The sequence below is a fragment of the Chanodichthys erythropterus genome, chromosome 13 (assembly GCF_024489055.1).
Source record: "Chanodichthys erythropterus isolate Z2021 chromosome 13, ASM2448905v1, whole genome shotgun sequence".
Taxonomy (NCBI): domain Eukaryota; kingdom Metazoa; phylum Chordata; class Actinopteri; order Cypriniformes; family Xenocyprididae; genus Chanodichthys; species Chanodichthys erythropterus.
This window is the reverse complement of record NC_090233.1, coordinates 13,509,445-13,525,719: the sequence shown is the minus strand read 5'-3', so window position 1 is coordinate 13,525,719 and position 16,275 is coordinate 13,509,445. Positions and strand designations below refer to the sequence as shown.

General features: G+C 37.8%; 2 protein-coding genes across 4 annotated transcripts in view; one reads left to right on the top strand and one right to left on the bottom strand.

Annotated features, from left to right (window-relative positions):
• prrc2b (proline-rich coiled-coil 2B) overlaps nt 1-9,224 on the bottom strand; it is a 34,768-nt gene extending 25,544 nt beyond the window's left edge. For 2 of the 3 annotated variants that reach the window (XM_067408395.1, XM_067408397.1), the window contains exons 1-6: nt 9,057-9,224; nt 5,925-6,103; nt 3,905-4,082; nt 967-1,069; nt 816-879; nt 573-716 (exon numbers count right to left, since the gene is read on the bottom strand). In XM_067408395.1, coding sequence (XP_067264496.1) covers nt 573-716; nt 816-879; nt 967-1,069; nt 3,905-4,082; nt 5,925-6,039 — 604 coding nt within the window. In that variant the 5' untranslated portion in view covers nt 6,040-6,103; nt 9,057-9,224. The remainder of the gene's footprint in view (nt 1-572; nt 717-815; nt 880-966; nt 1,070-3,904; nt 4,083-5,924; nt 6,104-9,056) is intronic. The other variant, XM_067408396.1, reaches the window with a different exon arrangement.
• Nucleotides 9,225-12,715: 3,491 nt separating this feature from the next.
• On the top strand, nt 12,716-15,670 carry LOC137034163 (endothelial differentiation-related factor 1 homolog). The gene is made up of 5 exons (XM_067406830.1): nt 12,716-12,888; nt 13,358-13,409; nt 14,793-14,953; nt 15,171-15,264; nt 15,332-15,670. Exons 1-5 carry the CDS (start codon nt 12,811-12,813, stop codon nt 15,391-15,393), a joined length of 447 nt encoding a protein of 148 aa, XP_067262931.1. The 5' UTR covers nt 12,716-12,810; the 3' UTR covers nt 15,394-15,670.
• The last annotated feature ends 605 nt before the right edge of the window (nt 15,671-16,275 follow it).

Sequence of the window (16,275 nt, the reverse complement as noted above, 5' to 3'; positions counted from 1 at the left end):
GACAACTGAACAGAAAAAACAATTTAAAGTCACTATGCAATCAATACTGACAACTGCTACTTTATGGAATATTGTAGTGTTTATTATTGTTATGATTTATCATTGCACATCAAGCCAACTTACTGATCTACTATTTAAGCTTATTATTAGCAAAAATTTAAACAGTACCTTCTCCCAGGGCTTTCAAGCTACAACCAACAAACTCAGGTCAGACCTTCAGACTGTTCTGACTCGGTTTTCTATATCTTTTCTAACCGATCTAACCTGTCTCTCCATCTATTTGTTTTTCTGATCGACTTTATTGATTTCAAAACATTCAAATTTTCTAAACTGCTTTCTCAAACCAACTTCAAAGTTTATCGTCAAACTTTACTCATCTAGTTATCATTTTAAATTCATATTCCTTGTAATCCTGAATCAGAATATCTTCCCCTCCCTCTCTCAGCATCAATTCTTCTTTTCTCTGATGATAAGGGAGGGGCAACCTGTCATACAAGCCTGGAATTTCCCAAACCTGACAGCTCTGAACACAAATTATTGAGAGAGCTGTTGAGACGTAGAGATGGACTCACTCTGTGGGCGGAGGCTTGGTCCGGGCCCATACGACGGATCGAAGACGCTTCTTTCCTTGCCAACCTTGTCCTGTTCTCCTGCCGCTTTCAGCGTCGGAAATTCCTCGTGAGAGAAGGGCTGCAGTCGGCTTGAGACCTTTAAACCTGAACAACACACCCAGACAAATGTGAAACATTGCAACTAAACACACCTGATCATGCCACCCCTTTCTGAAAAACCGATAGGAATAAACTGATTTTTACCATCTTGATCTACTGCCTTTCCATTGGGCTGTGCCCATTGCTTTGGTCCACCTGTACTTGTGCTCTAGAGGAACAAATCACATCAAAACATCACGCTCGTCATCACGACTTAAACTCGAATCTCTCTAGGTGATGAAGGTGCTGTTTGTACCTCCTGGCTGGTGATTGGCATGGGCTTCTGAAGATTGGAGACAGATTTCTGTAAAGCCAGCGGTGGCTGCGACTCCGGCAGCTGTGCTGATGATGCAACGGAACTGCAGGAGGAAACAGACACAAAAATGATCAGCCAATCAGATGATGGCCATTCACATCCAAAAATAGAGCTGGATATTTTGAGAATAAAGTAAATTTAAGTATATATTTAAATAACCAGAAGAAGATTTCACCACACACACACACATCATTCACTTCTGAATTTCAAAAGTCTGCGTTGAAGAATTATAAGCTGTGAACCAAACCAACCAGCTACAAGGAGAATCTTAACACTACAAACTTTGATTTCAAGCAAAAATGTATTTGAAAATCTTTAAAGGATTAGATCACTTCAGAATTAAAATTTCCTGACACCAATATCATCCAAGTAGACATGTGCCGATATTCGGTACTGCGATAACACAATAATGAATATGCACAATATTGTTATCGTGGGCACTTCAAAATACCGTAAATAATCATTTATTACCAATTATTGACATTTTTATAATACATTTAAGAATACTTTCCCCATCAATCATATAAAATGCACAACACCGCTGTATTCTGCATCAAAAGAACACGCGCTCAGATGTAAACAAGTCCAATGTGCATGAGTAGCACATGGCGGAACGAGCGAAGGAGACGCGCTGAATGAAAGTGCACATTCACTCTGACAGCAGAGGCGCTGATGGAACAGCAGAAATGCAGCGGTTACCCCGGAAACCCCGCAAACAATTCATCATTTTTTGTAATTTCAATGTTGTTCATCACAGCACCAAATACTTAAAAACTTAACAGGCCATTTATTTTCAAACTTAAACATTTTTATATTTTAAATCTGGACTACAACATCCCCTAATGATTGAAAATGTTCTGATTTGTTATTGTTCAGTAAAACTTTGAGGCACACAGCTTCATTAGCTAACATGTTAGTTCATAATAAGTATTTTTCATTGGCAGTTTGGTAATAAAGCATTAATTATTCTTAGTTAATGTTAATTTCTTAGTTACTGTTTAATAACATTGCTACAAAAAATAACTTTTTAATTTAATTTAATTATTATTTAACAATGATCAGTTGTATTTCTTAACATTAACAAAATAATACTTTCTGTAACAAATGTAGCTATTGCTCAATCTTAATGAGCGTTTCTTGTTGTTCTTTATAGCTAATTCTTTTGCACTTAAATCTGTTTGAAAATTTTACTCATATATATATTTGTTGTGTATTGTATTATTGTATTTAAACATTCAGAGTTATTTTTGTTATTACAAAAAGAGTTCTTCAACTTGTTATACTATGACAACACTTTTTTTTTTTGCAACTCATCAATATCGTGATAATACAGTGTTAAAAGCTTCAGCAATTAATCGCAACATGAAAATTTGATACAGTCACATGCCTACATACAAGATGTTAATGTCTTTCTTTTTTCAGTCGAAAAGAAATTATGGTTTGAGAAAAAACATTCCAGGATTTTTCTCCATATAGTGGACTTCACTGGGGTTCAACAGGTTGAAGGTCAAAATGTCAGTTTCAGTGCAGCTTCAAAGAGCTCTACATGATCCCAGACGAGGAATAAGAGTCTTATCTAGAGAAACCATCACTCATTTACTAAAAAAAAAAAAAAAAATCATATACTTTAACCACAAATGCTCATCTTGCACTGCTCTACGATGAGCCACACATTATATAATCATGTTGGAGGCGGAAGTATCGCGGTAGGGCAAAAAACTCCACATCACGACACCTTTTTTGTAAAGGCTGTTTGACTTAGTCTTTGCATATTGGTTTTGTAATCACTTCCTCTGTACTTCTGCCTATTACAGGCGTGACCATTACAACGTGATTATGTAATGCGTGGAGCCTCACAGAGCAGTGCAAGATGAGAGTTTGTGGTTAAAAAGTATATCATTTTTATTTTTTTTTAGAAAATGATTGTTCGTTTCACTAGATAAGACTCTTATTCCTCGTCTGGGATCATGTAGAGCTCTTTGAAGCTGCACTGAAACTGACATTTGGACCTTCAACCTGTTGAACCCCAGTAAAGTCCACTATATGGAGAAAAATCCTGGAATGATTTCCTCAAAAACCTTCATTTCTTTTCCACTGAAGAAAGAAAGAAACATCTTGGATGACATGCGGGTGAGTAAATTATCAGGAAATTTTAATTATGAAGTAAACTACTCCTTTAACGCTCGTCTTTACTGACAACAGATTTATAAATGATTCTCATGGGAATTTGGAAAGATGGTTGGCGCACGTTGCGCTCCCAAATGCAAAGCGAATAACACACAACACATTTACTCTGAATCGAAACTGCAAATGAACAGTGCTGTGCTTTACTCTGAAACATAGCTTGTCAGACTATGCGTTTGTATAATTACATCACAACAATAGCGATTTGATGATTTCATTAAGCCATATCATGTTCTGATAACCATGCATTACTACCTGGTAACTTTACGAATTTTGACAGTAACAATGACGTAACATTTGGTAATTAAGGCCATTTTGCGATTAACCAGAGCGATTAACCTTTTTTTTTTTTTTTTTATCTCAGATTTACGCAATCCAAACTTCTCAGAAAAATCACATTCCTGGAAACACACAACTTACACTGTGTGATGAGCATCTCCCTTTCTCTTTGCAAACATGCCTTTCTTAATATAAGCTGTCCTGCATGAAAATCACTGTGACCTACAGACACACCTGCTGTAAAAACACACACACACACACACACACACACACACACACACACACACACACACACACACTCTCTCTCTCTACCGCTCGCGATCTGTCCTTCAATCCACTTCTCACACAGGCCACAAAGCTGCAGTGCCGTTGCAGTTGCTAGAAATGTTTTACTGAGAATGAGCCTGGGCCTGACCTCTTTGGATCGGGTTGATCCTGCTTGTTTGCCCATCCTGTACCGTCTTTGGGCACGATAATCACGTTGGGATCGTTTCCTTTACTCTCAGATTTCAGACTCGGCAGGTGAGCGGGAGGCGGCATGCGCCGGGCAGCGGCCACTTTGCCAAGACTCTGTAAGCCATGTCGTGCAACAACTGCAGGAGATGGGAGAGGAGAGAGACTGTCAAAACCGACAAATATACAGGGGAAAACATTATGTACATCACATCAGACGAGATCTACTGCTGCTTCAGTGCCGCTGAACATGGTGTGACACACATCTGGATGGGACAAATGTGAACAGATTTGACATTTAAGGTAGGGTCCTATGAAATCAGTGAAGAGCTGTGAGTTTTTGTATCTGCCAATGGATGAAATGCTGCTGAAAGGGTTCATTCACCCAAAAATGAAAATTATCCCATGATTTACTCAGCCTCAAGTCATCCTAGGTTTATATGACTATCTTCTTTCAGACAAATACAATCAGAGATATATTTAAAAAATATCCTGGCTCTAATGCTGCGTTCACACCGAACGCGTCTGGGGCGTATGATTTACATGTTAAGTCAATGTAAACGCGAGTCCAGGTGTCCTGCGGCGCAAATCAAGCGTCTAGCGCGGCTCGGCCGTTGACGTGCGAATTGAGCGTCTGACGTCCAAACGCCAGAGTTGAAAAAATCTGAACTTTGGTGTAAATTCGCGGTGCGTTAACCAATCAGGAACTCTGCTTTGGTAGTAACGTGTTTATGATGTGATCAGCGGTGGAGACCAGAACAAAGATAATAGTCGCTGTGTGTGGCCACCCTGAGCTCTATGATGTGTCATTATATTTTTATCAAGACAGGAATAAAAAGGACCTTGCCTGGAAGAGAATGCGCGAAGAAATCGGACAATCTGGTTAGTTGTAAAACTTTTTGCATGATTTTAGCCGTTGATACTAGCCCACATTCTAGCTAGCAAAAGTCGGCCGGCATAAGAGTTAAATTGCCGCTAGAGACGCGTTCGGTGTGAATGCAGCAATATAGTAGTGAATGGGGGGGCGTGTTTTGACATGCCGTCCTTTTACACCGGACTACTTCACAAGCGAGGGTCAATTCAACACTGGATTTCAACAAAAGATGAACATGACGGCACATGCTAGTGGATGAGTTGAATCAACTCCACAGCAACTACATCAATTTATCCACTAACCATTCAGAAACGTCTAAAAGTTGTAACTTCTTCCTGAGTCTCTCCATCAGTGTCGACTCCGGTTTGAACAATGTAAGGCTGAACACTTTCCTCATTTTGGCTGCGTGAGATTCTCCAGCTTTGTTGTTGTTGAGCTGTTAAAGCTCCGCCCTCTTCTGGAGCAGCAGCTCATTTGCATTTAAAGGGACACACATAATTGCAGTGTTTTTGCTCACACCCAAATAGGGGCAAATTAGACAAGCTATAATAAATGATCTGTGGGGGATTTTGAGCTGAAACGTCGCAGACACATTCTGGAGACACCAGAGACTTATATTACATCTTGTGAAAGGGGCATTATACTTCCCCTTTAAATATATCTCCAATTGTGTTCGTCTGAAAGAAGAAATTCACATACACCTAGGATGGCTTTAGGGTGGGTAAATCATGGGATACTTTTCATTTTGGGTGAATTATGCCTTGAAGTGACTCAAAGCAGCTCTGAAGATGAAGTTCATGCACTCATATAGTGAGACACAGACGAGTGTCATGCACACTTGAGTTTGTGTAGTACAGCAAACATGCAGACTTTAAATTAAAGTAGCCTTTTTGTGCCTTATCAATTGCAGAAAACATGGGATAAAACTGAACATTTTAATAAACAACGATTTATTATTTTATTTTAAGTCTGAGGAACACAACATCTATTTGAAATCACAATCGCAGAATGTAAACTGTTAAGTGAATGAGTGAATAAGAGTATTATTTACTCCCAGAAACACTTTCATATGGATGTCATGTCTGAATATTGAGTTTTTGAGTCTCACCTGTGGTTTTCTGAGTTTCTATTGACTTCCCTTTGTACTTGTCAAATAGGCTGAGTGATGAATACTTGCTTTTCCCATCCTTGGACTTGGTTATTTGCCCCAAACGATCGGACATTGCGATGTAATGTCATCGAGTATGGGAATTTTTCTTTGCACCTCTTCCTCAGTACCGTCTGTTTCTGTGGAAAGACACAACCATTAACATAAGTAGAAGAACCATCAATGTCTCTCCAACACGACCTCTGAACTATAATGCCACAAAAACATCTTACACCCAGGCACAAGAGGATCTGGTTCAGACACATTTCAAAGCTTGTCAACAACAAAACACAATCTTGGATGGAATAATGCAGTGTCCCGCTGTCCCAAGGATTATGTGAAAACGCTACAACTCAGACCTAAAATTTTCCTGCTTCACAAATGATAAAAATTAATTGTAAAAGTTAAAACATGGCAAGCAGAAACTCAAACATGCACCAATAAGGTTGTTCTCGCGGATCAAGAAAGCATGTTTGAGCTTCTGTTTACCTTATCTCATGTGCGCTGATCAATGTTTTTAAGTGAATAAAAGCATAAATTAAATATTATCACCATATAATTTTGTCTCTTCAGGAGATTAAACCGCTCAAATCAAATTGATTTGTTTTACAATCTCTTTATGAAACATTGTTTTGTTTACACAGACTTTCAATGGAAGAAACCTCTCAGATTTCAGTAAAAATATCTTCGTTTTGAGGATGAAAGAAAGTCTTAAGAGTTTGGAGCGACATGAGGATGATTTTCAGACGAGCTAATGGTCTAAAGGAATAATTCTCACACAACTAGAAGCTTGCAATGTCATTACTTTCTGTAGTTCACATCTCCGTTTGTGTCCCATGAAGCTTTAAAGATTAGTCAATTTTTAAATAAAATTTTCCTGATAATTTACTCACCCCCATGTCATCCAAGATGTTCATGTCCTCCTTTCTTCAGTCAAAAAGAAATGCAGGTTTTTGATGAAAACATTCCAGGATTATTCTCCTTATAATGGACTTCAATGGACTCCAAACGGATGAAGGTCAAAATTATGGTTTCATTGCAGCTTCAAACGATACCAAACGAGGAATAAGAATCTTATCTAGAGAAACCATTGCTCATTTTCTAAAAAAAAAAATAAATAAATACAACTGTATATGCTTTATAAACACAAAATATCGCATTGCACATGCTTCCGCTTTCTTCAAAAAGCTTATGCCATATGTCTTACGCCTTCCCTATTCAACTTACGGAATGAATGCGGCGTCAGTTTCGTTTTTTTTTCCCCGTAAGTTGAATAGGAAAGGCGTAGGAGACGCAGCGTTAGCGTTCTGAAGAATACGGAAGTACGTACAATGCAATATTTTGTGTTTATAAAGCATAAACAATTTTTTTTTTTTTTTTTTAGAAAATGACCGATGGTTTCTCTAGATAAGACTATTATTCCTCATCTGGTATCATTTAAAGCTCCTTGAAGCTGCACTGAAACTGTAATTTTGACCTTCAACCATTTGGAGTCCACTAAAGTCCATTATAAGGAGAATAATCCTGGAATGTATTCATCAAAAACCTTCATTTCTTTTCGACTGAAGAAAGAAAGACATGAACATCTTGGATTATATGGAGGTGAGTAAATTATCAGGAAAATTTCATTTAAAAGTGGACTAATCCTTTAAAACGACATGAGGGCAAATAAATCATTTTCAGCTTCAACTTCAAGTGCAAACCTTCGATACTTCGGTAAAGTTGGTTTTATATTCGCACATTCGGACTCCTGATAAATTCAGACTTTCCAATAAATGTGCAATAAATGAATGTTTGCGAATTTTAAGCAGCGACATGATATTGACAACCAACGATTGTCAACTTACAAAATTTTTCACAGTCGATCAAAATAGGCAAGTATTGTTTTAATGGCATATTTACTTGTGAATGTCCACTGAATGTCCAATGTAGTGTGATTAACAAGCTATTGAATACGGATGTCCGAATGTGCGAATATAAAACCAACTTTACCGAAGTACCTTCGATTTACACCAAAACACACTCAGGAAACATGTAAATGTTCATTAGAGAAACAAGATTCACAAGTAGGATCACTCTCAAAAGCTTTCATATGTTATTTATTCTCCCAGATAGTTGAAATGAAGCCTCAGAAAAGATGTCTATCAATTAATAGTCAATTATGCACAATTACAAGCAACTAACCCTAAACCAAGCCCCAACCCTAATTATACAGTAAGTACATTTTAATCAATATTACTCAGTACTTGTAACAAAGGCACCTTAAATAAAGATCAAATGCGTCAACACTAACACACAAAGCTTTATATTTCCACTCTGATAGATCAACATCATCATCAGAGACAAACTCAAAATCAACATGACAAAGAGCGAGACATAAATGACACACGAGAAAAACAAATAAACGCTGATATACATGAACAGAAAGATCTTAAAACGCCATGATTATGAAATCAACGTGATTTATTAGCGAAATATGAAACATCTTGACACCAGGCTAAATAAAGCCAACACATCTGTCACGATAACTGATAAAAGCCCGTCTTTAAACAGCAATCATGTGTTAGTGATACAGCAGAAGCGTTATATTCATGTCTCGATTAAAACACGAATAGAGCTAGTGATTGAGCAGCTAGCATGAGATGTAAACAGAAGCTCCCCAGCAACATTACTGAACAAACAGCTCACATCACACACATTAAACCAACACGATCACACACTGGAGTGTGAAAATATACGCGTGAGCGCTGATTAACAGCGATGTTTAATATAATCTGAGAGATTTTGATAAAAATGTTCTCAGAGCTTTAACGTTAGCAATGCTACGGAGATTAGCCGCGAGCCGCTTCTGAGGTATAAACTTCAGCAGAACCGACGAACGAGCTTCAAACCGGGATAGAATCGGCACTTTAATTAACATCAGCTAGTATAATGAGAAATTAATGCGTTAACGAAGGTTTTGTGTGGACTTGTTGATGTGAGGCGATTAAAAATGGCTGCTCTTCAGAACAAAGCGACACAAACACTCAGACATCCTGCGACAAACCGACCCAAAACACACAAATAACCGCACAGAGCGCGCGAATAACTCACCGATTGAGCGTATAACTGTCACTGCAGATCACATATATCGATATATTTCCACCGGAGAGAGAAACTCGGCAGGATGGATGGAGATTTCTCTGTTTTTCTCTGTTCGCTTGTTGTTAGTTTTTCCCGGCCTGAGAATGAAGCTGCTGCTGCCGCCCAGAGCGGATATGACGTCACTACAGAGCCACAGCGACGCCTGCAGGCCGCTGCATGAGCCGCACCATAAAATCAAAATGGACAATTCTTGTTTTAAAATGGAATATTGCTTAACTAATGATTTATCCGCGCACATCGTTATTGTTTTAAATTCATGTTTCTCTTTTATCAAAATCTTGCAGCGGCACCTGATGACGTTTACTAGCGCGAGGGCGGGGCAACCTGTCACTCACATGAGATCCACCAATAGCAAACCACAACCATCTAACAATCCTACTTTTGTTCTTGTTCGAGAAGCGTTCACTTAGATTTGGGAAGAAAAGATGATCGCAAGTAATAATGTTCCCTTGCATGCTGCATTAAGGAATCAACTTAATGTGTCGATTGATTAATTAATTAAAAAATATATAATAATGGCCTTAAATGATGACTCACTTAAATGATGACACACTAATGTTATATGGTATTCCTCTTGTTTTTCGAAACAATGGAACAAAAGTTTTTATGTTTTTCATTAGAGATGCATCGATATATATCAGCTGCTAATCGGTATTATTGATATATAAAAGCAAATTTTCACACTATCGTCTATCGGTCGATAATTTAAAAAGAACCAATAGTTAGGGCCGATATATCCTGTCAATCAAAAGAGGGCAGAAAAAAATGCATGGCAAAATGCTAAGAAACCAGTTTGATGTTTAATATTAATAGTAATTATATTAATTAATATCATTCAGAAAGTTTCGAAATATTAATTTAATCTTCAGAATTTAGTTAATGTGTGTTAATATTAATTTGAGCAACGTGTTTGTTTATAACTGATACCACTTAACTCTGAAACAAGTTGATGAAAAGGAGATAATAAAGTGTTTATTTGCATTTCTTTCAAAATATAATGATTAATTGACTATATGCACGGAGCGTTAGAACTTCCGCATTAATATAAGCCAGTTGGAAAACTTCCGACGAGAGTCATTTGCTGGTGTGTTGAACATTATAGTGTAAGTTTATAATCAGAAAATTAAATAGTCAAGCATAGCATTAATTTAGTTATTCAAACGTAAGACAGCATAACAAATAAATAAATAAAGACGTACTTCAGTGTTCCTCCTCGGCTAAATTCAATTCGACCATCAGTTTTCACAATTTTATGTGAAAAAAAAGCTTCAAAAATTAAATATTTATTGCACTTTAGCTAAATTAATTCTGAAATCATTGATCTCGCTTTCTGTGTCATTCATTCACCAGAAAAGTTATTGTTTTTCATGAGATTTTTTGAGTATTTCATACTTCACATTGACAAAATGTATTTTTAAACCTAGTTATTTTATAATGTTTAATATTTAGTCAAAAACGAAGTGAAAACGATTAGAGGAAATGGCTGATATATGCGCAAATAAATGCTACTTTGCCTCCACCTGCTTTTATTTAATTTTTCCTTTTTTATTCAAAATATTCACAAATTTGTTGACTATAGCAGATATGTGCAAGTGGATGTGTTTTGCTGTTTAAACACCAGCCAAAGCGCTCAAGTTGATCACGTGATGTGTTGAACGTTCTAATGGTGCTTTCAAGTCCTAGTTGATATTTACGAGGTGGGAAGTCGTGTTTACGACGCTAAGTGCGTTCAATTCACTTTCGTCGTAGTAAAATAGCGGTGTACCTTCTCTTAATTAATTACACAAAAATACACTTCAAGAAATAAAGCACAAAAAATGTGCATCGGTGTGTTTCGCTTTGTTATGTTTTTAATTAATTTATGAAGCCACTGTAAACTTTATTGTTACATATTATGTTATCTTATAATGCTATCATATTCTGTGCAGGAAATTAGCTAACTTTGTTGTAAATAGAAAAGCCTGACAATTTCACCGCTACCTAAGGTGTATTCCTCCATGTTTCTCACTGACACGCCCCCAACTCGTACAGATCGTGGCTTAAAGAAAATCCCGAGCTTCCCACTCGTGTTTACGACATTGTGGCGTTCATTTGCATTCAGCTCATAAATACGATATTTCCTAAATGACTTGAACGCATCATACTCACACTGGTGTGATCGTACACGTCAAAGGGTTAATTATACGTTTTATGTTTTTTAAAAACACATTTGCAAATACTAAATGCGCATGATTTTTTTTTTTTTTTGAGGAGGCACTGCTTTGGGTACCTGATTGGATGGTTGTGGTTTGCTATTGGTCGATCTCATGTGAGTGACAGGTTGCCCCGCCCTTGTGCCAGTAAACACATCATCAAAGGGACACGAGAAATTATTTTGAATTAAGATTATGAGCAGTGTTGCCAATTCTGCAGTTTTCCTGCAGAAATGGGCTACTTAAAGGGTTAGTTCACCCAAAAATGAAAATTCTGTCATTTATTACTCACCCTCATGCCGTTCCACACCCGTAAGACCTGCGTTAATCTTCAGAACACAAATTAAGATATCTTTGATGAAATCCGATGGCTCAGTGAGGCCTGCATAGCCAGCAATGACATTTCCTCTCTCAAGATCCATTAATGTACTAAAAACATATTTAAATCAGTTCATGTGAGTACAGTGGTTCAATATTAATATTATAAAGCGACAAGAATATTTTTGGTGCGCCAAAAAAACCAAAATAACGACTTATTTAGTGATGGCCGATTTCAAAACATGGCTTCAGGAAGCTTCCGAGCGTTATGAATCTTTTGTGTCAAATCATTATTCAGATCGCGTGTCAAACCGCCAAACTGCTGAAATCATGTGACTTTGGCATTCCGAAACGCTGATTCGATACACTGATTCATAACGCTCCGAAGCTTCCTGAAGCAGTGTTTTGAAATCAGCCATCACTAAATAAGTTGATATTTTGTTTTTTTTGGCGCACCAAAAATATTTTTGTCGCTTTATGATATTAATATTGAACCACTGTACTCACATGAACTGATTTAAATATGTTTTTAGTACATTAATGGATCTTGAGAGAGGAAATGTCATTGCTGGCTATGCAGGCCTCACTGAGCCATCGGATTTCATAAAAAATATCTTAATTTGTGTTCTGAAGATTAACGAAGGTCTTACGGGTGTGGAACGGCATGAGGGTGAGAAATAAATGACAGAAATTTAATTTTTGGGTGAACTAACCCTTTAAGATTACGAGCAGTGTTGCCGCAGAATTGAGCTACTTTAACACTGTTGCCGCAGGTTGTTTTTCATGTCCGCAGGTTGAAACAACCCCAAATAACATATTTAACCCCTGGAATGCGAATTTTACCAGGCGAACCCCTGAAATGCGATTGGGCTAGTTTTGAGTAGCATTGGGCTAGTTTTGTTATGAAAACCTGGCAAACCTGATTATGAGGCGCATGAATAAAAAAGAATGATTTGCACAGATAAATCATACATTATAAATACTGCAGTATTATATACCATACAGAACTATTTTTTTTATTTCACGCTGACTTTGAAGGCTGTCAGTGAGGTGCAGTTCCGGCGCTGGTCTGCGGTGTCGCTGTCGCTTTCAGTGAATCTGCTCCAGTGTAAACAGCGTCAGCGGATCTGTGTTGAAGTGCGCGACAGTAAAGTTCACTCACTCACTCACTCATATACACACACAGAAACGGTATGGCCGACAGCGACTGGGACACAGTGACCGTGCTGAGGAAGAAGGGTCCGTCTGCCTCTCAGTCCAAATCCAGACAGGTGAGTCCGCATGATCCGGATCACAACCGAGCGGAAGTTCGGCTTCCTCTTCTCAACTAGTCAACATGTGGCGCGTGCTGTTTGTCCTGGCATCTAGAATATTCTCTTGATAACAGTGTCTGCTGATCTATAGCAGGTCTAGACAGTCACACATTTCATTTTCGTGATATTGTTGTTGTTTGGACAAACAGAAACAGTCTCTGATTTGTAGAATGACAATAAAATTACTAATGATATGTTAAAATATTGATATATCAATGTTGATACGAATTAAATGAATTTGACAACACATTTACAAAATGTAATTTCTGCTGTCTCAGTTTGAATAAGTCTTCTTTATTTACCTCTGCTTTGAGACAATATGTATTGTGATAAGTGCTAAACAAATAAACTTGAATTTGCATTGAAAACAAAAGTGATGCATGGCAATAAAATGACACTGATGATATATGTGAATGTGTTGTTTCAGGCGGTCGCTGCTGCTCAGAGGCGTGGAGATGAAGTGGAGACCACCAAGAAATGTAAATAATAATAATAGCCTACTATTATACATCTTGCAGTTTGATGAAATGTTGGACTGATCTGTTGATTGATTTAATGGTGTGTTTCTGACAACAACAACAACAACTAAATGAACCTTCAACCTTTAATCCCACACCTCGTCATCATCTACAGTAAAACTACAGCCCTGCTGCGACTCATGACATCTGTCACTTTAATAACATCAGATGAATCGTCTAATTATATCAATATGCTTATGTATTTAATTTATTTTGTATTTCTGCTGCTCCTTGTGTCGTGGTAAAATATTACCTTTTTATTTCAAAGAAATGAATGTACTATATTTTAGTTGTAATATTTTGTATTTTTAGGGGATTTTATGGTACTAAATAATATTTATGCATTAGTTTTAATGTATTTATTACCTGTTAACCACTTTAAGCATAGAGCTGAAAATTAAATTTTCAACTTAAACTGTCATAAATCTTGAATGCTTTGGACTTTTTAAAGAAGACACTTTTATTGCTTTATTTAAGTGAGCGTAAAGGATTAGTTCACTTCAGAATTCAAATTTCCTGATAATTTACTCACCCCCATGTCATCCAAGATGTTCATGTCTTTCTTCAGTGGAACAGAAATGAAGGTTTTTGAGTAAATCATTCCAGGATTTTTCTCCATATAGTGGACTTCACTGGGATTCAACGGGTTGAAGGTCCAAATGTCAGTTTCAGTGCAGCTTCAAAGAGCTCTACATGATCCCAGACGAGGAATAAGAGTCTTATCTAGAGAAATCATCAGACATTTTCTAAAAAAAAAAAAAAAAGAAATTATATACTTTTTAACCACAAATGCTCATCTTGCACTGATCTGTGATGCTCCACGCATTACATAATCATGTTGGATGCGTGATGTTTTTATTTTAAGTCTGTGCAGCTGCCGGTTTTAACCATGACATATACAGCTCAAAATGACCCGCTAACATAATCATAATACAAGAGATTTCATACGCACATTTCATTACATATCAGTGTCGACACTTTGCAGGCATGTTCATAACCTTAAATCAAAGACTGCTTGAAAAGTTTATTTGTGAAGTCGACATGAAAGGGAAGTTGCGCTCATCTTTTGTTCTCTATTGTGCTGTATATCCGAGTGAACAAGAAGAAATGTAGGGCGGGGCTTGATTTTGTCTGTGGGGAATTGATTGGATGTTTGTGGTTTGCTATTGGTGGATCTCATGTGAGTGACAGGTTGCCCCGCCCTCATTATCAGTGAAGAGGGAGGGGAAGATATTCTGATTCAAGATTACGAGGAACATGAATTTAAAACAATAATGATGTGTGTGGATGAATAATTTAGAATAAACACTGTAATATTGTGTTGTCATCGTGTGCCAATCTCAGGGTCGGCGGGGCAGAATAAACAGCATCTGGTGACAAAGAACACGGCCAAACTGGACCACGAGACGGAGGAGCTTCACCATCAGCGCGTGCCACTGGAAGTGGGCAAAGTGATCCAGAAAGGCCGACAAGACCAGGGTCTGACCCAGAAGGACCTGGCCACTGTAAGCCGGAGCGCAGCCATAGTCAATCTGAGCCGTCCGTTTCACAGCTCATGTGTTTAATGATCACTGTACAGGACCGACTGATTCAAGCGGGTATTAAAAATAAGATGAGACAGACTAGAGTTCTTTTCTCACAGTTGCAGGTTTTTATCTCCAAATTCAGCCTTCTTTGAGTTTACATCTCAGAAATGTCACGTTCTGTGTTTTTGTCGAACAGAAAATCAGTGAGAAGCCTCAGGTCATCGCCGACTATGAATGTGGGAAGGCAATCCCTAATAATCAAGTCATGGGCAAAATCGAGAGAGCCATTGGTAAGCATCTCGTCATAGTGTGCATTAAGGTTTGTTGCGTTCATCTCATTACGCTCACCTTCAACAGGTTTGAAGCTTCGTGGGAAAGAAATTGGGCAGCCGTTGGAGGTCAAATCCACGAAGAAATGAAGACAAAGCCTCGAAAATCAGCCCTGGCTGAGGTCACTGGAGACGAACACCCAGTGTCAAGCTGCATAAAGAAATGACTCTCAAAATAAAACCAAAGTGCTGTGATGCATTTTAGCAATTCCTTGCTTTGGCATGAAGTCTTTCTCTTGTGGAGATGATGAGGCCGTTGAGGCAGAGATCACTTTAAGTGAACCTCTGATTTATAATCATTTAGAAGCATGTTGTTTTGTTTTTGCTAATGCTCGATTGTGGCCTTGATCTGACATGTTCATGTCTTAAATCAAAGGCTTGAATAAAATCTGAAGCATTTGGCAGCGTCATCATTTCAGAAGTATTACCAAAAAATATAGAATAACACTTGTATTATTATGAATGGGAGAAAGTGCAACGCGGAACAAGTCCCGCCTTCTAAATAAGAGCCAATCGGCGATTGGGAAAGTCATCGCGTCACTGCAGCGGCCGTTAGAAGCTCCGTTTCATATAGAAACAGTCAGATGCGTGCCTCCAAAATGAGACACAAGAGACATGCACATTAGCTTGATCCAGCCTGAAAAATACTATTTTTGTCATGATTTGAGCATTCAGAAACACAATTTGAGACCGTTAGATTTCATTGGTGATTTCAAATATGAAATTTAATCGAACAGCTTTGGAGAATGTGATGTTCCCCCATTCAAAGAGATAGGAGCTGCACTTGGATGCCCGAGAGGCTTTTCTAAGATGGCCGTCGAGTGAAATGACTTGTCTTAAAGGGACTTTGGTATTACTAGCTTGAGAGGATTTTATTTTTCCCAAAAATGTTAATCTTATTGGACTAAAACTTTCGGACTTTGCTCACACAGGTTATAACAACTTCCCAGTTTGTTTTTTAATTTATTTTTG

Bases quoted from the DNA above. Each gene is read 5' to 3' on its own strand.
- LOC137034163 (XM_067406830.1), top strand. From the start codon at position 12,811: ATGGCCGACAGCGACTGGGACACAGTGACCGTGCTGAGGAAGAAGGGT. The intron at 12,889-13,357 runs GTGAGTCCGCAT...GTGTTGTTTCAG, and splicing joins CTCAGTCCAAATCCAGACAG to GCGGTCGCTGCTGCTCAGAG. The intron at 13,410-14,792 runs GTAAATAATAAT...TGCCAATCTCAG, and splicing joins AGTGGAGACCACCAAGAAAT to GGTCGGCGGGGCAGAATAAA.